Raw genomic sequence first — 20,445 nt, forward strand, 5'->3', positions numbered from 1 at the left:
GGCTCCCAGCAGCCCCACATCCTCCCGCTGTGCCCTCTGCAGACCCCAAAGGGTCCCCGTGTCCCCCCCCAGCGGTGCCCAGCTGCCGCAGGAGCCCAGCTGGATGGATGCACGCAGTATTAGGGCAGGGGCTGTTTGTTTTGGACGCGGTTAATCCGCGGCAGGAAACGTAGGACAGCACACCAGCGGGCACCCGGCTCCGGGATTCCGGGAATGCACCTCACGCACCTCCCCCCCCCCGGGTGGAGAGCTCCATGAGAAGGGCAGAGCCGACCCCCCTTCCCCCCCCCCCATGGGAAGGAGATGCGGACCCCACGCGTTATTCAGCGTCAGAGCTTTATTTGGAGGCACCACGGGGGGGACACGGGGCTCTGTCCCCATATGCTGTGGTGGAGGGTCCCTGAGCAGCAGCAAGCCCCACTCCTGCAGGAAGGCACAGCCTCTGCAGATGGAAGTTCTTGGGGGGGGGGGGGGGGTCTCCTTCCCCCACCTTCCCCAGCACCGTCACCCCAGGAGACCCCACAAAGGGTGAAGCCCCCAGGACAGATGAGGTCCCCACACCCTTTCCATCCCCGTCCCATGGCTACAGGCGGCTGCGGACGTCCTGCAGCAGTGCATCCAGCTGTGCACTCAGGGCCGCCCCGTCCCCATCGTTGGCGATCACCCAATCGAAGGGCACCCCCTGGTCCAGGCCGCACTCGGACTCAGCGTCGTCCACCCCTGGGGAGGAGCAGAGCCCCCAGAATGGGTCAGAATCCCCCACCCTCTGCTCGGTGCTGTGGGGCTTTATGCAAAAACTGCGGGTCCTGCAGCCAGGGGGTGGCTGTGGGGACGGGGGATGGCAGTGGGGACAGGAGATGGCAGCAGGGAAAAGGGACAGGTATAGGGACAGGGGATGGCTATAGGGACAGGGGATGACAGTGGGGATAGGGGATGGCTATAGGGACAAGGGACTGCAGAGGGGATGGGGGACGGCTATAGGGACAGGGGATGGCATTGGGACAGGGGACTGCAGTGGGGATGGGGGATGGCTATAGGGGCAGGGGACTGCAGTGGGGATGGCTATAGGGACAGGGGAGAGCTATAGGGACAGGGGATGGCATTGGGACAGGGGACTGCAGTGGGGATGGGGGATGGCTATAGGGGCAGGGGACTGCAGTGGGGATGGCTATAGGGACAGGGGAGAGCTATAGGGACAGGGGATGGCATTGGGACAGGGGACTGCAGTGGGGATGGGGGATGGCTATAGGGACAGAAGACTGCAGTGGGGCTGGGGGATGGCTATAGGGACAGGGGTGACCACAGTGCCAGCACTGCCGATTGCTCCGGTGCTGCTGCGCAGGGGGAAGCAGCGCCCGCTCACCCGCCACGAAGACCCAACTCCTCCTCCTCCTCGTCTCCTCGGTGGCCGTCACACGCACGGTCAGCACCGCGTCCCCGTAGGCGTCCCGGAACCACTCCACATCCGAGAGGCGCCGCGTGTCACTCACCACCTGCACACATGCACCGTCACCACCCACCCCCGGCCCCACTGAGCCCCCCCAGAGCCCCCCATCCCCATCCCTGCTCACCCACACGGGCTGTGCTGCGCCCCGCACTGCACTGCGGCAGAAGAACCCGGGGTCGGCGCAGCGCTTCTCCTCGCCCCAACGGATCATGTCCTGCCGGTACCGCTCCTTGTAGGCGCTGGCATCCAGGAGCCGCTGGAAGTCCAGGCCGTGCTCCTGCAGGGAGAGGGCATGAGTGGGGCACAGGGGACAGTGGGAGGTGTGGTAGGGTGTGGGGCACAGAGTGGCACGGCTCGGCACAGCGCAACATAGCGCAGCGTGGTGGATCATGGCATGGCACAGCACAGCATGGTACAGCATGGCATGGCACAGCATGGCACTGGAAGCAGCAGAGCATGGGAGATCATGGCATGGCACAGCATGGCATGGCACAGTATGGCATGGCACAGAGCAGAGCATGGGAGATCATGGCATGGCACACATGGCACTGGACGTAGCAGAGCATGGGAGATCATGGCATGGCACAGTATGGCATGGCACAGAGCAGAGCATGGGAGATCATGGCATGGCACAGTATGGCATGGCACAGTATGGCATGGCACAGAGCAGAGCATGGGAAATGATGGCGTGGCACGGCATGGCACAGCACAGAGCATAGCAGAGCATGGGAGATCATGGCATGGTGGATCATGGCATAGCACAGCACAGCACAGCATGGTAGATCACAGCACAGCACAGAACATAGCAGAGCATGGTAGATCATGGCATAGCGTGGCACAGCACAGCACAGCATGGTAGGGCATGGCATGGCACAGAGCATAGGAGAGCATGGGAGATCATGGCATGGTAGATCATGGCATAGCGTGGCATGGCACAGCACAGCATGGTAGGGCATGGCATTGCATAGCATAGCAGAGCATGGTAGATCATGGCATGGTAGATCATGGCATAGCGTGGCACAGCACAGCACAGCATGGTAGATCATGGCACGGCACAGAACATAGCAGAGCATGGGAGATCATGGCCTAGCATGGCATGGCACAGCACGGCATGGTAGATCACAGCACAGAGCATAGCATAGCATAGCATGGTAGATCATGGCATAGCATGGCATGGCATAGCACAGCATGGTAGATCGTGGCATGGCACAGAACATAGCGGAGCATGGGAGATCATGGCATGGGAGATCATGGCATAGCGTGGCACAGCACAGCACAGCATGGTAGATCACAGCACAGCACAGAACATAGCAGAGCATGGGAGATCATGGCATAGCACGGCATGGCACAGCACGGCATGGTAGATCATGGCATGGCACAGAACATAGCAGAGCATGGGAGATCATGGCATAACACTGCACAGCACAGCACAGCATGGTAGATCACAGCACAGAGCATAGCATAGCATAGCATGGTAGATCATGGCATAGCATGGCATGGCACAGCACAGCATGGTAGGGCATGGCATGGCACAGAACATAGCAGAGCATGGGAGATCATGGCATGGGAGATCATGGCATAGCGTGGCACAGCACAGCACAGCATGGTAGATCACAGCACAGAGCATAGCATAGCATAGCATAGCATGGTAGATCATGGCATAGCATGGCATGGCACAGCACAGCATGGTAGATCACAGCACAGAGCATAGCAGAACATGGTAGATCATGGCATAGCATGGCATGGCACAGCATGGTAGGGCATGGCATGGCACAGAACACAGCAGGGCGTGGTGGATCACGGCACGGCAGATCACGGCACGGCACAGCACGGCAGATCACGGCCCGCCCGGCCCATCCCGCCACGCGTGCGCTGCGGTGCGGCGTGGCAATGGCGTGGCCCGGTGGGCGCAGCAGAGCGTGGCGTGGCGTGGCGTGACGCGGCCCGGCCCCACGTGGCGCAGCCGTACCTGCGCGTATTGCTCCTTCAGCGGTCCGGACAGGCGCAGCACGGTGCACACGTCGGGGCCCAACCTACGGGGGAGCGATCAGCGGCACCGGTACCGACCCCCCCCCCCCCCCCCCCCCCCACCCCCCCCTTTCCCCTTCCCGGTATATCCGCCCCATCCCCGGTACCGCTTCTGGATCTCCGCCGCCACGAAATCTTTGCCCGATTTCCTTTTGCCGCTCAGCAGCAGCACCGCACGGGGGGCCGCCATCCCCGCCCCTCCCCGCCCCACCCCCGCGCCACCCGGACCCGCCCCGCTCCGCTCCAATGCGCGGGGGGAACCGCCCCGCCCCGCCCCGCCGCCCCCACGGATCGCCTCCCTTCCTTTCACCCCCCCCCCCCGTGGGAATGCAGTGGTACGGCCCGGGTTGGGGGGGCGGGGCTGAGATTGGCTCCACCCCCATCGCTTTATAGTAGCGCCCCCTGCTGGTGGGCGGTCGGCACTGCAATTCCGGGGGGCACCGCAACTCCCACGCTCTCACTGCCCCCCATTCAGCCCGGAGCCCCTCAGCACCCCCTTCCCCAACCCTCAGCACCCCCATTTCCCCCATAGCACTCCCCCCGGCACCCTCGACCCCCCCCACCTATTTCCCCCCCTCCCACCAGGCACAGCTCAGCCCAGCGGTGACTTTATTGTATCTACAGCAGTGCAGCATCATCACACAGTGCATCACTCGGGGAGAGGGGCGTTGGGGGGGCACACGGCAGCCCCTGGACCCCCAAACACAGCCCATGGTGGTGGTGTAGGGGGGGGGGGGGAGGGGGTCAGCAGGGACCCCCCACGGCTCTATCTGCCTCCCCCGTGCTGCCTCCAGGTTTTGCGGCCGCGCTCCTTCCCAACGGAGCTACAACAGAAGATGGGCATTGAGAGGGGGGACCTGGAGGAGGAGGGGGGGGGGTCCTGGAGGTGCAGGGGTAATCCCCCCTTCCCCCCGCCCCCCTCACCCGGCATAGTGCTGCAGCACGAACTCCTCAAAGCCATCGGCTGCCTCCTCATCGCCGTGCTCGCGCCGCGCCACGTCCTCCAGCATCTCCTCCACCTCCTCCACGAAGTCCACGAAGCGCCTCCGGTCGTGGGCGAAGACCCCGTTGGCCCCAAAGGCACCGTCCAACCGCTCCGCCACCCCCCCGAAGTGCCCCCCCCAGCCCAGCCGCCCCATGAAACCCTCCAGCAGCTGCAGGAACTGCGCCTTCTGCACGGGCTCCAGCGCAGCCCCCAGCGCCTCGCGGCCCTCTTTGTGGGCGCAGTCGGTCACCCCCGAGCAGCCCTGGGGGGGGCGGGAATGGCTGAGGGGGGGCACATGGTGGTCTCGGGGGCCATGGGACCACTTCCCCCCAGCTTTGCCCTCTCTGTGCTCCCGGTGGGGCCGGGGCTCCTTGCTGTGTTGCTCCTTGCCATGGCGCTCTTTGCTGTGGGGCTCTTTGCCGTGGGGCTCCTTGCCGTGGGGCTCCTTGCCGTGGGGCTCCCAGCCGTGCCTGTGGGCTTTGCCCCGCTCACGGTGGCCGTCCCGCTTGTGCCACCCCCTCTCCTTCTTTTCTGCCTTGAACCCCTTCTTCCAATGCCCAGGGAATGCCTCAGCCCCCTCGCCCCCCCTCAGCTCCCGGCTCAGGCGCTCTTCCAGCACCCTCAGCTCCTCCATGAGCCCCTCCAGCCCCCCCGCACCCCGCGCTCGCTGCAGGGCAGCTGCCAGCTCGTGCCGCACTGATGCCAGCAGCCCACGGTTCCGTGCCTCATCCCGGGCCCCCTCCCCATGCACTGCAGCACCGGGATCGTGGGGCTGCTCCTTGTGAGGTTGGTGGTCACCGGGACCCCCCCGGGCTTGCAGGCGTTGCAGCTCAGCACGTGCAGCCCGCAGTGCCTCGGCCTCGCGCTGCAGCGCTGCACGGAGCTCGGCGTTCTCCTTGGCCAAACTCTGCTGCTGTGCCCCAGCTGCTGCTGCTGCGCCTTCGCTTTGTTGCAGCAGTGCCTGCAGCTCTTCCTTGTGGGCCTGGGGGAGAGGTGGGACGGGGTGTGAGGGCAGAGGGAGGCTCCAGGTGGTGCCCCTGGGGGGCACAGTGCTGCGCACCCACCTGCAGCTCAGCCTGCATCAGGCGGATGTCCTGGTTCTCCTTGGCCAGGCGGTCCAGCAGCACGCTCATGGACTGCATGCTGTGCACGTCCCCACTGTCCAGGGGGGGCTTCTGTGGGGAGTCCTGGGGGGGTGGAGGGGGTGGGATGCGGCTCTGGGGGTGCTGAGGATGCGGCAGCCCCATTGCAGCCCCACTCCTTACACTGCCGTTGTCGGGCACCGCTTCCTGCTCCATGTCCGTCGCGTCGTGGCTCATCACATCCGCAGGACCTGGGGAGGAACCACACGGTGACATCGAGCACAGCACCCAACCCCACAGCACAGCCCTCCCTGCTCACCGTCTGCCACGTCGTAGAAACCACCTGGAGAGGAGAGGAAGAGACAGCGATGGTGACCTCCACCTCTCCCCCCCCCCCCATCCCCCCCCCCCCCCCCAACCCCAGGACCCCCGGACTCACCGGAGACGATCAGCAGAGCCACAGCCACCAACGCCAGCGCTCCCAGCAGCAGTTTGTTGGCACTGAGCCCCTCCTCGTTGCCTTCATCCTGCATCACACGGCGCGGGATGGGTGCAGGAGGGGGGGTCCCAGCGGGGGGCTGGTGGTGGACCTGCCGCCGCCGCAGCTCCTCCACGTCATCATCACTGCTGGTGCAGCTCCCCTCCTCCAGCAGCGGCTCTGGGGAGGGATGGGGAACTGTGGGGAGAGCCCACAGACTGGCGCTGCTGCTCGGTGCCCCCCCCCGGACCCCGCACGGTGCTGACCTGCAGTGCGACCCTCAGCACGCAGCCCCGGCTCAGTGTTGTGCTTCTCCTGCTCCCAGCTGTCCGTGGCACTGAGCTCTGTAGGGTCGGATGTAGGGAGCTCTGTGCCGGCACCGGGATCCGAGCGTCCCTCTGCACCCTGGGAACACAGGGGTTGGGGTCACGCATCCCTACGCTGCACCCCCGCCCCACCGTTCCCCCCCTGACTTACCCCGACCTCAGGGTGCTGTTTTTCACCCAGGGAGGCGGCTCCATCCTCACTGCCATCAGCTACGGGGGGGCAGAGGCTGGAGGTGAGCAGGAGAACCCAGCCCGGTACCGGGGACCCCAACACTGCCCCCTCCCCACGTGCCTGTGCCCGCGTCCGGGGTGTCTTCCTCCTCCCCTTCCTCCTCCTCATCTTCATGGGAGGCTGAATCCCGCTCCGGCCCCACCGTGTCCACAGGCAGCCCCTGCGGATGACACGCGGCCATTGGGACCCCCGGCCCCACACCCCCCCCCCACCTCTGCCCCCCACCCCGGCCTCACGTCCTCACCTCAGTGCCCGTCAGCACCCAACTGTTATCCGAATCCCGGGAGTCCGATTTCTGTGCCATGGCTGCGGGTCCCCCTGGGAGGAGACGGACACGGACGGACAGATGGATGCACGGACGGACGGACACATAAACACACAAAGCAGACGCACGGACGGACCGACCTCACCCCGTCCCCTCTCCGTGCTGATTTGCCTGGCAAAACGAGTTGATGAGCTCAGAGCAAAGGGCAACGAGTAGCAGCGCCGCGATCCCCGCACCGACCGCGTTGGGACCCCCCCGGGTCCGCCCCTCTCCCGCAGCAACGCGATCAACCCCGGCAGCGCCTCTCCCCTCCCGCTCCGGTACCGGCAACGCGTTGGGACCGGGCACGGGGCGGTCGCGGTGCCCGCGGATTCTGCACATTCCCCGCACAGCTGTGGAGGCACCGCCTCCGTCCCGACCCTCCCCGCCCCCCCTCCGGGCAGGACGGGCCCAACGGCGCTGCGAGCCCCGGTACCGGGGGGAGAGAAGTCCCAGTGGGGCGAGGGGGGGACCGGGACTGGATGCGGTCGGAAGCGCGCTACGGGAAGCGCTCCCCCAGCCCCGTTATCCCCCCGTCCGGCCCAACCCCTCGTCCCCCCCCCCCCCCCGCCCCGGTTACCACCGCGGTATTTTTAGCCTTGGTGATGCCGCCCGGCAGGTGCGCGGGGCCCCGCAGGAAGGAAGCGGCGGCACCGACACTCAGAGCAGCGCTCCGGGGGGTGAGGGGGGCACGGAGCCCCTCTTCCCTCCGGCACCGCGCCCCGCGGCTCCCCAAAACGGCCGAGGGGGGGGGGTCTGTGTGTGTATAGGGGGCGGGGGGGGGTCTGGTGGGGGTCCGGTCGGACGGACGCGCATCCCGGAGCGGTTCCCGGTGAAATCTCGCGGCCATCGTCGGCGGTGCCCCGGGGAGCGCTCCGGTGCCGATCCCGGGGTCGGGGAGGGACGGAGCGCTCGGGGCAGAGCTCAGCGAGAAGCGGCCGGGATGGGAGCGACGAACCGGGAGCGGGGAAGCTCGGGACGGGGCGGAACGGGACGATGCTGGGGCGGGCGGTACCTGGAGCCGCTCCGAGGCGCAGCCGGACCCGGTCCCGCTCCGTAACTTTCTCCCGGTCCCGGTCACCGCCCTCGGGACGGGGAGGGCACGTGATGAGCGCAGCCAATGGCAGCGGCGGCCCGAGGGGGCGGGCACCGGCAGGAGTGGGGCGGGAGGAGCGGAAGGCAGCGGACGCAGACACGGACACGCCGGTTTCAGAGTTTTATAGCGACGATACAAAAGTTTCCATTACCGCTGTGCTAAAATCGGGGAGGGGGATGGGGGGGACCGGGACCGCACCGAGCTCGGAGGAGGGGGGGGGACACCGGACCTGGGGGGGGAAACCGGGCCTGGCCATCGCACAGAGCCCACCCCGGGGGTAGGGGGAAAGCTCAGCCACCGTGGAGACCCCCACAGCCCCATCCCGGTGCTGCAAAGCCGGAGTCCACTGCGGTGGTGAACATCACCGGTGCCATCCCGTGCTCGTGGGTCCGATGGCTACAAAAGGGGATTTGGTCCTAAAACCACGTGGGGCTCTGTACAATGTGGGGTTGGTGGGGCATCAGCCATCGTTGGCAGCCACCAGCTGTCCCATGCCCTCACGGACGTACACCGATTGGATCTCCTTGGTCTTCAGGCAGAAGTCACAGGCCCAGACGGCGGAGGCCTCGGTGGTGAGCAGCCCGTAGGCATTCTCCGTCATGCCCGTGCACTCCCGGTGGAACCATTTCTGGCAGGAGGCCTCGCACAGGATGGCATCCTGGTCGTCGTTCACCTCGTTACGGCAAGCCCCGCACGGGTACACCAGGCCAGGGGGGGGTTGGTGCCCCGAGCTGGCAACTGCCTTACTGGGGGGTGGGAGGCTGTTGGCTTCGGGAGTGCCGCCGCCACGGCCGGTGCTGGCGGGGGCAAAGCTGGGCTGTGCCCCGTTAACGGCAGCTGGGGAGCCCGAGTGCTGCTCTGGGGGGAAGGTGCTGGGTGGGGGGTTCAGGTTTTTGCCCCCCTCCTCTCCGCCAGCGGGGAAGCCGGGGTCTGCCCCAGGGAAAGGGCTGGTGTTGGGGGGAAGGGGGGGCATGTTCTGCCCGGGGCGCTGCATGGGGGACTGTCCAAAGAGGTTGCCGGGCTGGCTGAAGCGCTGCGCCATGGCTGGCCCGCCGGGGGGGTTCAGAGCCGGCCCGGGGCCCATGTCCCCCCGGGGAGGCTGCCCCATAGTGGGGGACATCATGGGCCCGAAGCCCCCGACGGGTCCCTGCATAAGCTGCCCCGTGGGAGGGCTGAAGTTCTGTCCGAGGGGGGGCTGGTTGAAGGGCTGCCCGGGGAAGCTCATACCGCCGGGCTGGACGTAGCCGGGGTTCTGGGGGGGCATGCCGAAAGCCGGACCCATCTGCCCGGGGGCGAAGGGGGGGGGCTGCCGCCGCATGGGCTGCGGACCCCCTCCGTACCCGGGGGGGACCTGCGGCGCCATTCCCCCACCCTGCATGCGGAAGCCGCCGAAGGGTACCGGGCTGCCCAAGAAAGGGGCGGCCGCAGCCCCCACCTTGGGGGCCCCGAAGTCATCCTCGAAGGGGTTGGAGGCCACCAAATGGTCCACCATAGGGGTGGGCGGCGGGGCGAACTCCGACAGGTGGGAGTAGGCCGGGCCCTGCGGGGAAACGACGCCGGTCAGGGCCGCGGTCCCGGTACCGCCCGCGGCGGGGGCGGCCCGGAGCCGACGGTCCTCTCTCGCCCGCCCGTACCTGCGTGTTGGACTTCCGCCGCTTCTTCTCGGGGCTCTTCATCTGCAGACCTGCGGGGAGATGCGGGGCCGAGTCAGGTCCGGGACCTCCGCCGGCCCGGCCCGCCCGCTCCCGCCGCCCGCGCTCACCTGCCTTCCCCTGCTTCCGGCCGGGCCCGCCGACGGCGGCGCTGCCCGCGGGGTGAGGGGGCCCCGGCGGGGGCGGCGGGGCCGGGACGCCTCCCTCCAGCTTCTCTCCGTGCGGGGCCGCCATGGCCCTCACAGCCGGCGCGGCGCCATGGCCCCGCCGCGGCTCCTTCGCACGGCGCGCCGGAAGCGGAAGTGGTTGCGGGACCGGAAGTGGCTGCGGGACCAATCGCTGCGCGAGGGGCGGGGCGTGGGGCGAACCATGTGCGCGGCGCGGGAGGGGGGTGCGGCGGGGGGAACCACGGGCAGCGCCCGCAGGAGGGGGGGGGGGGGGGGGGGGACGGAAGGAACCACGGGAAGGGGCCGCAGGGGGGAGGAAAGAACGACGTTCGCGGCCCGGAGTGGGGCGGGAGGAACCACGTGCGAAGCTCGAAGGGGCGCACGGCCGCCACCCCCGAAGGCCTCAACCCGCCCCTTCCCCTCCCCCGGCCCCAACACAGCAGCCGCAGCGTAAAGAAATACCAACTTTAATACGAACCGCCGGATCCTTTGGTTATAGCGGGGCCGGGGCAGGGCTGCGCTTTGGCTTCGGGGGGTCGAGGTGCATGCAGTGGGGCCCGGCCAGCTCCGGCAGAGAGGGAGGTGCCCGAGAAGGGGCTTGGCAGGGCCTGAAGGGCACGGGGGAGCTGCCAGCCCCCGCCCCCCGCCCGGCTGCATTGCATATATGTGTGGGACCTGCGGGGTCAAGGCACAGTTACACATAAAGTGATCGGGTACATTCGGTGCGCGGCCAGCCGGGCCTTGTGCTTGGGGAGCAGAGCGCAGGGCCCAGCCCTGGGTGAGCCCCCCCCCCCCACGGGGGCTGGTGCTGCTCACTGGACGAAGCCCGGCCACCCCCAGTTCCAACCAGGCTGGAGCAGGGCCCGGCCCTGGGCTCGTGCCCAGTGTGGTGACACCGTATGGGGCCGGGATTTGGTACGAGCGGAGCAGCTGTGCGAAGGCTGGAGCTGGGAGGAGAGGAGGGGGCTTTGGCACCACCAGCCCCCGGCCCCGCAGGCAGCTCACACCACGCTGCCCCCACCCCAGGGCCGCCAGCTTCGTGTGGTGGTGGGAGGGTGAGGCCCATCCCCAAGGCAGTCCACGCTCAGCCCCGGCTGAGTCCAAGTGCTCCCCAGGGTGGGAAGCAGGGCTGGGGGGGGGGGGGGTTGGCGCGCACCGAGGCCCCCCAGGAGCTCACAGTCTCCTCTCCACCGGCTGCTGCAGGCACATCTCGCTGCCAGCTGAGATGATGGGCAGGTGATTGTCCATATGGTAGCTGATGAGGTGGCTGACACTCTCAAAACGGTGATCTTTTGTCCGGACCTGCAGGGATAGGGAACTCAGGAGGCTGCTGCTACTACTCCCCCCCCACCCCAAGGAGTTCCCTCCCTGCTCTGCCAGGCCTCCTCCATCCCCTAAGCCATCCCAGAGGTATCCCCAAGGTGGGGTTGTGGTTCTCATAACGGTGGGGAGACATGGGGCCCCCAAGCTTTGGGGTTACGGGGACTCACCACTCCTTCGGGGTCGACGAGCAGCAGGTGCTTGGGCTGCCCACCCTGCAGGCCGGTCAGCACGTACTGCCCGGGGGTGGTGGTGCTCTCCCTCACCAGGAAATCTCCGTTCACCTTCAGCAGTTTCTCAGCCTCCTTGCGGTTCATCTTCCTGTGGTACCACGGCTCCCGTCTCAGCTGCTCCTCCATGGAGGCCACCACCTGGGCAGGCGGAACGGTCACGGGCACAGACTGGGGGGCACGCAGGGCATCTTCAAATGGCTCTGCAGGAGAAGAGGAAGGGGCTCCATCACTCAGCTCCACGTACCCAGGACAGACTGCCCAGCCCGGGAACGACTGCAGCTGCTGCCCCACTCACTCATGTCGAAGAGGTCTCGCTGGGCACTGCCGTTGGCTGTTGCAGGGCTGCCTGCAGTTGCTGCTTGGCGTGTCTTGTCCACGTTCTGCACGTTCACATAAGATGGGTCATCAAACAGGTCCGTGCGGCCGGATGCGCCCGCTGCAGGTGGGTATTTCTCTCTTCCTGCTGCAAAGAGCGCTGTGGTCAGCAGTGCTCTGGCACCAGCGCTTACTGCTGGAGCACTTTGGGACCAGGAAAGCATATGGGGACAGCCACATCCATCACATTACCTTGAGCAGGACCGTGCTGCTTCCGGGGGTCAAATTCCCCACCAGACGTCTGGCCAACAGGCTGTAGAGAGGCACATGGTGAGCCCAATGGATCTTGCTGCACTCTCAGCCCTCCCCCATCCCCAGTCTGGGCTGCCAGTGGTGCTGGACAGAAGCGTGGCATGGATTTTGTGCAGCCCACAGCCCCATAGGGGTCCTTGCATCTCCTCTGCATAGCAGAAGCTCCCCAGCAGCCCCCCGCAGGGACATGCTCAGCACCTTACCAGCGTGGCCCCCAGGTGATTGGGGGTCTGCACAGCCCCGTCCCGCAGCCGCATGTCCACGACCCCCCCGATAGGAGGCTCCTTGCCAGGGAAGTCGTTGTAGTACTGGTGATCTGGGGCAGGCTCCTCCTCTTCCTCATCCCAGGCTGAGCCATCAAACCCCGCCATCCTGGGAGGGCACAGCACAGCTGAGCAGCTGACAGCAGCCGGGGCTGCGTCCCCTCCCAGCACCAAGAGACCTCGGGCACCCCCATCTCTCCCTTCCCTTACCTGTCGTGGGGTGTCACCAGCTTCGGGGGGTTCTTCAGGTACTGCTTGAAGCGCAGCTCGAAGGCTTGCCCAATTGTGCTGATCACATCCTGGGCCAAGCCCTCAGGGCACTCCAGGATATGGCAGGCTGGGAAGGGAACAGCAAGATGAGAGCAGGGAACCTCAGAATTAAACCCTGCACCTCTTGATCCCACCCTGTGCACCCCCAGAGATCCCTTGCAGGGACCCAATCCCTCTCTGCACCACTGAGCTGCTCCAAATCTTCCCCAAAATGAGGCTCTTGAGATTCCAGCCTCAGCAGCAGCCTCACCTCTCTGGTTGACGGGGTCTTTGGCAACGTAGGCAACGTACTCAGCTGTGTCCTGTGGGAGAGGGTGGTGGTGAGCCAGGGCTGCTGGTGAGCACAGCGCCCGAGACTTTGGGGAGAAGGCAGGAGAGGCTCTGATCCCCAGCACAGGGTAGGATGTGCCGATGGGGAACCTCTATACTCACCGGGTCACCCCCAGAAGCAAAGGAGATGGACTGCATGTGATGGTTGGCAATGATCTGCAAGACAGAAGCACTGTTAGGTGCAGCTCCTCAGTGCCCAGCCTGGCACGTTTTCCCTGGGACTGGCCCAGTGTGGAGATTACAAGCTTCAGGAGCCCTGGCTATGAGCCACTGGCAACCACAAGAAGGGCTGAGACATCAGCAGAGCTACTGAGACCCGGCTCAAAACTAGGAGACCTCCAAGGCCGGGGAACTTGGGTCTCAATGTCTAGAGGACAGATCCCACAAGGCATTCAGGGTATTGCTGAGATCCCTTTGCCACCAGGAATGGGTGGGGTAGGACATTCTGGACCAGGAGATGAGCACTCAGCAGGAAACAGAGGCACCCACACATCCCCAGCGAGAACGGGAACACCCCCAGCAGGGCCTGAAGGGAATGCGTGCATCCCTGCTCGTTTGAAGTCAGCGATGCAGCCCCTGGCAGCTCCCCACTCTCACCTGCTTGCAGTCAGAGGCCATGAGGTTGAGGCTGCTGGTGGAGATGGTCAGGGTGATGGGCATGCCAGCAAACTTCAGGTTGCTCTTGCCCAGGATGGAGTTCAGAGAGCGGCCGCAGGGCTGGGGGGAGAACGGCAGCGTTGGGCAACTCATCTCTACCACCACTCCAGCTGAGGCATAGGGGCCATCAGAGCCCCCAGGCACTGCCAGCTGGGTTGAGATCCAGCTCCCAAAACACCAAAACACTCCCACCAGCAGCTCCCCAGGCCCAGCCTCACCTTCCTCCTCCTCACGGCTCCCTTGGCACCGGGCACAGCCTCACACACCAGGCCAATGGCCTCCCTGCAGGGAGCAAAGCAAGGTGTCAGCCTGGGGGTCCCCGTTGTCCCCTCCTGCACCAGCACAGGGACAAAACTCTGCTATCATCGCCACGTTTATGGGGCACTGCTGGGGCAGAGGACACAGGGACCAGTGCAGAAGGGACAGGGTTAAGCGAGAAACAAAAGGGAAGCCCTCAGGCAGTGCAGGCTGACTCCCAGACCCGGCAGGAACAGGGGAAGAGCGAGCTGTTAATATTTGATGCAGCTGCAGGAGTGCTTCCTGCCTGACCAAGCTCATTGACAGGCTCATCGATCTCCGGGCAGCTTCCTCCATAGCTGCAGACAGCCTGGTTCCACCTCCGCACCCACCCTGGCAGCCCCAAGCCCCCAGCACGGCCCCGGGGCTCACCTGGTGACCTGAGTCCTTGTGTTGAAATCCAAAGCCCTCATGGACTGAAGGACTTCTACGCAGCCCATGTACTGTGGAGGAGAGCAGGGTCAGCACCGGGCTTGGCTCCGTTTTACTCCCCCACCTCCCCATGCAGCCCACAAGCAAAGAGGGGACAGATCCCAACAAAGCCCATACCGCGGTGTTCATCTCCACCCGCAGCAAGCATACCTGGAGCCCCCCCCAAAACCCACTCCCACCCCACAGAGATGCCCCAGCACTCACCCTGACGTGGTAGGAGACCCCAGGACCCATGACCTTGTCATCTGGGTGCAGCCAGCCACGCGTGGGCTTATTGACAAAGCTGCCGTGGCGGGTCCATTCATCACCACCCAGCTGGCCGCCTTCCACCCGCGTCCTCTTCGCACAGCTCAGCTTGTTCATATCCTGGGAACAGACAGTAACAGGTCCCACTGAGTCGGGGCTGGCTGTTCCCCCCGGTGCCGGTGTGAGAGTCCCGGTCAGGACGGGCTGCCCTGAGCTCCCAGCATCCTTGAGGCTGCCGGCCGATGAGCCCCGCAGGCTGAGCAGGTTGGCGGGGTTGGAAAGCTTCAGGTTGGCCATTTTGGGGAAGAAAGAGCAGAGGGTGGTAGGGCTGTCCTCCGACTCGGACGAGAGCTCCCCGAGAGGCAGCATGGGGCTGAGGGAGGAGGATGACAGGGAGCCAGGCAGAGACCGCGTGCCCGCCAGGGACTCCACCGGGGACGCCGGGGTCCCCAAGGCTCCCACCGCCTCCTCCAGGGAGGAGACAGACTCGTTCCTCAGGTGGCTGTATTTGCTCTTCTGCAGGAGATCCATGGTGGAGAGAGGCGAGAAGGGCTGGCGCATGCCCACCCCTCACAGCAACCCCGCGGAGCGGCTGAGCGCCTACAGCCTCCTGGAATCCTCCCCCAGGCACCGGCCAAGGCCGAGCTCTGTGCCAGGTGCTCGCCAGCCCCTCATGGCTCACGAGGAGGACCGTCCCCAGCTCCGGCACGCAGCGGGGGCTGCCCAGCTCCACGCCGTCACAGCCGATCGATGGCAACCAGCGTCAGCAATCCGGGACAGATGGAGAGCAACCCCTGCTCCCGGTGCGGCGGGGAGGAAACGAAGCTGTGGTTACACCCTGGGGCCGCACGGAGCAGCCGGTAAGGGGGCTCAGCACACGGCTGGGAGGTCCTCAAGCCCCACTGCCCCACGCTGCTCCCAAAGCGGACCCACGACGAATCCCATTGTCTCCAGCAGGGGCCTCAGCGCAGCCCCGAATGAGTCCCAAACCGCTGCCCCTCCGCCCCTGCCGGCTCGCTCTGGCCCCCGTGCTCGCAAGCGGTTGCCAGCAGCTCAGAGGAAATCAAAAGCATGAATATTTAAAGCCCTGAGACAAGGCAGCCACAGAGCACATCCGAGCCCAGCCCAGCCCCGCTCAGAGCACGGTCCAGGAGCGAACAAGGTCCTTCTGTGGCAGCCGGCGCTACGCGAGCCACGTGCCGGCGGCGGGCAGCTGCCGTTGGCTCTCCGGGATCGCCGGGGGGAGCGACGCCTGAAGCCGAGGGGGGAAGGCGATGCCAGCGAGCCTCGGGATGCAGGGACGTCCAGCTCAGCTCCGGGCTGGCAGAGGAGGAGGAGGAGGACGGCCAGGAGAAGGATACAGGTGGGCGCAGAGAGGGAGAAGCCGGGCTCAGCGCGGGGCTCGGCGCGGGGCTGCGGCACGGAGCCGCCGGGAGCCGCCAATGGCTGCTGCTTCCCGCATGCCGGCTCCTCCCGGAGGGGAGAAGGGGCCGCCGCTGATCGGAAGGGCTGTGCTGACTCACAGGCGGAGGAGCGAGCTCTGCTCTGCTCTGCTCTGCTCCGCGGGGATGGGGAGGCAGCGCAGGAGGGGCTCGTGGGGAGGGGTGGGGACCCAGCGAGGATCTGGAGCAGAAAAATCAAGGTCACAGGCGGAGCTAGAGGGAGCTGGGGAAAAGCCAGAGCGTGCCGCTGGCGCCAGGGCAAATCTTACCCGCTTCCACGGCTGGGCAAAGCCCCCGTTTGCTGGTGGGGTGGCACCGGGGCAAGCCTGCCCTCTCCCCTTTCCTCCCCACCTGACGCAAACCAGCGTGCGAATGGGGGACCTCAGAAATCCCCCTTCAGCCCCTTGGGGTTGGAATAAGAGCCCTTTTAAGGCCCCTTCCAACCCGAGCCGTTCTGTGATTCTCCTGCCCTGCAGGGGCTCTGGGCCCCTCTGACCCACCTGCTCGACACTGCTATGTGGGCCGGGGCGCTCCTACAGAACCCTGAAATCAGAGAAATCCAACCCAAGGGAAGGGCCCACCCCGCTCAGCCCCAGCACAGGATGGAACCTCCCACCCCGCTTCCCAAACGTTGGCACGCAGCCGCAGAGCCAGGGAAATGGAGGCAGGGAATAGCCTGGAATAGCTGGGATCCCACACGGCGTGGGGCTCTGATACCAGCGGGTCCCACAGCCCATTGACCCCCACCTCGGTGCTGCAGGAGCCGTCCCACGAAGCGCTCCGTCCCCCCCGGGGGCCCCGCGGCCGCTCAGTGCCATGACCTTCCCATGGCCAGCAGCAAGATGGCTCTGAAGAAAGGCAGGAAACCCGGGGCTGGGGAGCCAGGAAGCAGGGACCCGCCAGCCCTGCTCTGCTGGGCGGCGTTGGGGAGGCTCAAGGCAGTGGTGTTTGGCCCCCAGGGACCTGAGCGGCTCGCAGATGTGGGGCTGGGGGTCCCACATGGCACAGCACCCCCTGCATAAAAGCCGCAGGCATTTGCAAACAGGGGCTGTCCGCTGCCTGAGGAGAGCTGGGGGGAACTGCAAAAGGGGTAAAGGGTCTTTTTGACTCAGCCCAGACAGGCAGCAGGGCAGGGAGCAGCAATTCCCGGCACACACAGCGCCCCAAGCTGTGCCCGCTTCTCACAGAGCTCTGTTTCTACAAAACAGAATAACTCTTGATTTTATCAGGACCTCCGGCATCGAGGCTGAGGCCAGACAGCACACACACACACACACACACATCCCCACCAGCACTGGCTGGGAACGAGGCACGTCACCACTCCCAGACTCAACTGCCACAGCCCCAGAGCCCACCCCAGCAATCACAGCCCCCTGCCCAGGGGCCACAGAGCACCGAAGGCAAACAGAGACGTGCGCGGCCCCACGGAGTCGGGTCCTGCAGCCCCTGAGCAGCACCCAGCAGCCCCTCCTCTCGCCAGACCGGCCTGCAGCACGCTCCCAGCCCTGCAGCAGAGCAGCTCCTTGTGCCTGGAAGCCAAGGCTCGGCCAGATCCCGCTTATGTGCAGGACAGAGGAACACTGCATGCTTGTGGGTGACCCCACGCACAGCCCGGGGGATGGGGAGCAGAGAGGGGATGCAGCACGGCAGACTGAGAGCCGTGCCCACCGCCTTGCTCTGGAGGATTCTGCGTTTCCCCAGGCTCTGCTTGCAGCCCTGACATCCTCCCAGGAAACACAAAGCAGGAGCTGAGTCAGAGAGCTGGAACACGCGAGTGGTTTGGCAAGAAATCGCGGCGAGGCGCACGCAGGCACAGGCGCAGGGGCTGCCACACGTACACAGCTTGTCAGCGTACAGAGGGCAGCAGACCCCCGTGTCCCAACATGGGGAGATGGAGCCCCTCCCGTGCCCCGTCCTGCAGCACGGCGGGGAGAGCAAAGAGAAAGGCTGAGAGCCAGCCAAGAGCTGGATTTTCCCCTAAACACCACTGCAACGTCACACGGCGTCTACGCTTTCCTGTGTGCAACCTCTCTGCAGCCCTGAACGTCCCAGCAGCCTCCTTGGAATAGGGGCAGGGGAAAAAAAAAACCAGCGGAGGAGGCCTGGAATTGTGGCTGGCCCTGGTGGTGAAGGGGGAGGGGAGGCAGGATCCGCCACCAAAGCCACCTAGCCCTTCCACCGAAGTCCCGAGCGCTGGCCAGCCTTACCACGTACTCCATCGCCGGCGGAGGGCAGGGAACAAACATTCAGCCCCTCTGGTCTGGCAGCCCGACCTGCGGTTCGGGGACAAACAGTGAGTTAGCCAGCCCTGCTGCAGGCAGAGCCTGCTTCTCACTGACCGCAGGCAGATGGGGGGCAGAGAGACCCGGGGAAACCTCCTCCTTGATGGCCCTATCCCGGGAAGGATGGTGCCGGGATGCTCCAGGGCAGGAGCACGGGGACAAGATGGGGACAGGGCTGGCTCTGCTCAGATCTTGCCTGCAGGCAAATGGTGTTGGCAGCCACCTGTTGGCAGCGCCCCGAAGCAAAAGGACCTTGTTTACAGTCGCTCTGTGACCTGAAATAAGCACTGGTGCCGATCTCTGCCCTGAAGCTGTCAGGACCCAAAAATAGAGGGCACAAAAGGAGAGAGAGAAGAGGCGTTCAGACGTGGAGGAGTGCCCTGCTCCTGCCCACGCCACCCCCTAGGCTGGCACCCACTGCCAAAGGACACACAAAGTCCCCAGGGAGGAGCCAGGATGTGGCCACAGGAGCGTGTGAAACGGATCCTGGTGTTAGGAAGGAGCGGTGGAAAGGGGCCACGGAAGGGCAGACGTGAGCAGAGCCAGGAGGGGCAGGAAGCTCTGGGAGAAGGGCAGCGGTGAAAGGAAAACACAGCGAGCAAAGCAGGAGCACAATGAGAGCCCCTGCCCTCCCCAGCCAGCCCTGCGCCGCTCCCACCCTCACCATGGAGCCGCTCGGGGCCGGGCCAGCCAAGCAGAGCAGGACAACAAACACGATTTACTTCCTTGCAGCAATCATATGTCCTTATCTGGGGCCTGCAAAGCCAGCGCCGGAGCCCAGGCGGGCGCTAATGCGATTAGCCCGGGGGGCAGCGAGATAAGAGGGGCCGTTTGGCAGGCACAGCCCCATCCTGGGCAGGGCCAGGCAGCGAGCAGTGGCAGGTCACTCACTGCAGAGGAAGTGTAGAAACGATGAGGCCCTTTGGACTCTGGGGCCGAGGTTAGAGGCAGGGAAGGGAGAACAGCTCTGTGCCAAAAGCCAGCAGGAGGAGAAGGGGCTGGGTTTGAACGGCGACGGCGCTGAGCTCACGGTGCACGGCCATAAAACAGCCACGGGTGAGTGGCACTGCGTTGCACAGCCAGGCTGGAGAGGCACAGGGCAGTGCGGGGCCTCCTGGTGAGGCTGCAGCACCAGCAGGGCCACAACCTGACCTCAGCACGGCCTCCTCGGCACCCAGTTGCACCCCTGCCACCCAAGGGTGCTGCTTCGGGCTCTCCCCCTCCAAAAGGCCGTGGTGTGGTTGCAGAGCTGCTTGTCCCTAAATCTTTGTTCAGGTGGGAAGCGGCAGGGCCTCATCTGAACCGTGCAGAGCTGCAGAGCGGGCAGAGCAGTGGAGAGCTGCCTCTTGCACACAGAACATCACAGCTTTCATCCCACAGGAAGGAGTGGGGCCAACGTTTCCTCAGCCCCAACGGCTGCCCGTGAGGGACGCCCAGTGACCTGGAGAGCCAGGAACAGCCCAGGACGGACGGACACACAGACACAGCACCGCTGCTGGGCGAGGACAAAGGCCTGGAATGGGGCACTTCCACCTCAACCAGCTCTGTGCTTGTTACCTGTCCCTTATGTCCCTTCAAGGGAGGTTGCCCACCAGCACAGCCGGTGCTCTGCCCCACTCGGGGTCGGTCCAGCGCCATTCTGGGCTCCCCGGTTGCTGACAGCGCTGCTGATGGCCCCGGGAACCGGCAGCGGTGACACACGGCCAGATGGACCTCACACACCCCCATGAGCAGCAGTACCACCACGGCACCGGGACCGCCGGGACCCCCGAGCAGCACAGAGGCGATCAGCGGTGCCCCCACAACCACCGGCGGTGCCCGGCCCCGTTCTGCCCCGGTAACACCGGCAACGGGCAGCCCGGTGCCACCGTTTCCCCGCTCGCAACGCAGTGGTGACTCCCATCACCCCGCCGTGCGTGGCAACGAGCGGGGCGGGCTCAGCCCAGAAGCCCCGGAAGCTCCGCAGTACCTCAAGGCCCGGCCCACCCCCCCGAGCCCGGGGCCTACGGAACCACCGGGAGTCCCTCAAGGCCCGGGCCGCTCCCGCAGGCCTCGCAGGCCGCTCTGCAGCCCCGCACGAGGCCCACCCGTCCTAGGACGTCCCACACGCTCACCGGGGCACCATGAGTCTCGCGCCGGTCTCCTCCGGTCCCGGCGGCCGCAGCGCCCCGCACCGAGCGCCCTCCCCCCGCCACGCCGCCACTCACTTCCGGCCCACGCCCCTCCACCGCGGCCTCACCGCGCCCCCG

General features: G+C 65.9%; 4 protein-coding genes across 22 annotated transcripts; all 4 read right to left on the minus strand.

The window, feature by feature from the left end:
• Window positions 1–319: 319 nt before the first annotated feature.
• PMVK (phosphomevalonate kinase) lies at window positions 320–3,679 on the minus strand. Of its 2 annotated transcripts, XM_015298512.4 has the most exons (5): window positions 3,583–3,679; window positions 3,417–3,480; window positions 1,572–1,724; window positions 1,364–1,493; window positions 320–720 (listed from the first exon to the last, which is right to left on the minus strand). In XM_015298512.4, exons 1-5 carry the CDS (start codon window positions 3,663–3,665, stop codon window positions 584–586), a joined length of 567 nt encoding a protein of 188 aa, XP_015153998.2. In that variant the 5' UTR covers window positions 3,666–3,679; the 3' UTR covers window positions 320–583. The 2 variants fall into 2 exon arrangements, with proteins under 2 accessions (XP_015153998.2, XP_024999236.2); XM_025143468.3 differs by lacking the exon at window positions 3,417–3,480.
• A 388-nt stretch (window positions 3,680–4,067) lies between these two features.
• PBXIP1 (PBX homeobox interacting protein 1) lies at window positions 4,068–7,975 on the minus strand. Of its 7 annotated transcripts, none has more exons than XM_015298502.4 (12): window positions 7,898–7,975; window positions 6,984–7,014; window positions 6,823–6,896; window positions 6,639–6,738; window positions 6,498–6,556; window positions 6,287–6,425; window positions 5,982–6,200; window positions 5,862–5,885; window positions 5,726–5,793; window positions 5,525–5,647; window positions 4,400–5,442; window positions 4,068–4,299 (listed from the first exon to the last, which is right to left on the minus strand). In XM_015298502.4, exons 3-12 carry the CDS (start codon window positions 6,880–6,882, stop codon window positions 4,242–4,244), a joined length of 1,893 nt encoding a protein of 630 aa, XP_015153988.2. In that variant the 5' UTR covers window positions 6,883–6,896; window positions 6,984–7,014; window positions 7,898–7,975; the 3' UTR covers window positions 4,068–4,241. The 7 variants fall into 7 exon arrangements, with proteins under 7 accessions (XP_015153988.2, XP_046759997.1, XP_046759996.1 ...); XM_046904041.1 differs by having other exon boundaries at window positions 7,319–7,975; XM_046904040.1 differs by lacking the exon at window positions 7,898–7,975 and adding an exon at window positions 7,168–7,239.
• A 110-nt stretch (window positions 7,976–8,085) lies between these two features.
• PYGO2 (pygopus family PHD finger 2) lies at window positions 8,086–9,934 on the minus strand. Of its 2 annotated transcripts, XM_015298511.4 has the most exons (3): window positions 9,741–9,934; window positions 9,613–9,662; window positions 8,086–9,518 (listed from the first exon to the last, which is right to left on the minus strand). In XM_015298511.4, the coding sequence occupies exons 1-3, from the start codon at window positions 9,862–9,864 to the stop codon at window positions 8,439–8,441; spliced, it is 1,254 nt and encodes a 417-aa protein (XP_015153997.2). In that variant the 5' UTR covers window positions 9,865–9,934; the 3' UTR covers window positions 8,086–8,438. The 2 variants fall into 2 exon arrangements, with proteins under 2 accessions (XP_015153997.2, XP_046760000.1); XM_046904044.1 differs by having other exon boundaries at window positions 9,613–9,879.
• Window positions 9,935–10,247: 313 nt separating this feature from the next.
• Window positions 10,248–20,407, minus strand: SHC1 (SHC adaptor protein 1). Of its 11 annotated transcripts, none has more exons than NM_001397587.1 (14): window positions 20,311–20,407; window positions 18,122–18,187; window positions 14,431–14,592; window positions 14,167–14,237; window positions 13,716–13,779; window positions 13,438–13,557; window positions 12,943–12,996; window positions 12,761–12,812; window positions 12,451–12,577; window positions 12,181–12,349; window positions 11,918–11,978; window positions 11,646–11,813; window positions 11,288–11,550; window positions 10,248–11,099 (listed from the first exon to the last, which is right to left on the minus strand). In NM_001397587.1, the coding sequence occupies exons 2-14, from the start codon at window positions 18,158–18,160 to the stop codon at window positions 10,971–10,973; spliced, it is 1,479 nt and encodes a 492-aa protein (NP_001384516.1). In that variant the 5' UTR covers window positions 18,161–18,187; window positions 20,311–20,407; the 3' UTR covers window positions 10,248–10,970. The 11 variants fall into 11 exon arrangements, with proteins under 11 accessions (NP_001384516.1, NP_001384517.1, NP_001384522.1 ...); NM_001397588.1 differs by lacking the exon at window positions 20,311–20,407 and adding an exon at window positions 18,861–18,991; XM_015298489.4 differs by having other exon boundaries at window positions 10,249–11,099; window positions 11,646–11,810.
• Window positions 20,408–20,445: the final 38 nt, after the last annotated feature.

The sequence above is a fragment of the Gallus gallus genome, chromosome 25 (assembly GCF_016699485.2).
Source record: "Gallus gallus isolate bGalGal1 chromosome 25, bGalGal1.mat.broiler.GRCg7b, whole genome shotgun sequence".
Classification (NCBI taxonomy): domain Eukaryota; kingdom Metazoa; phylum Chordata; class Aves; order Galliformes; family Phasianidae; genus Gallus; species Gallus gallus.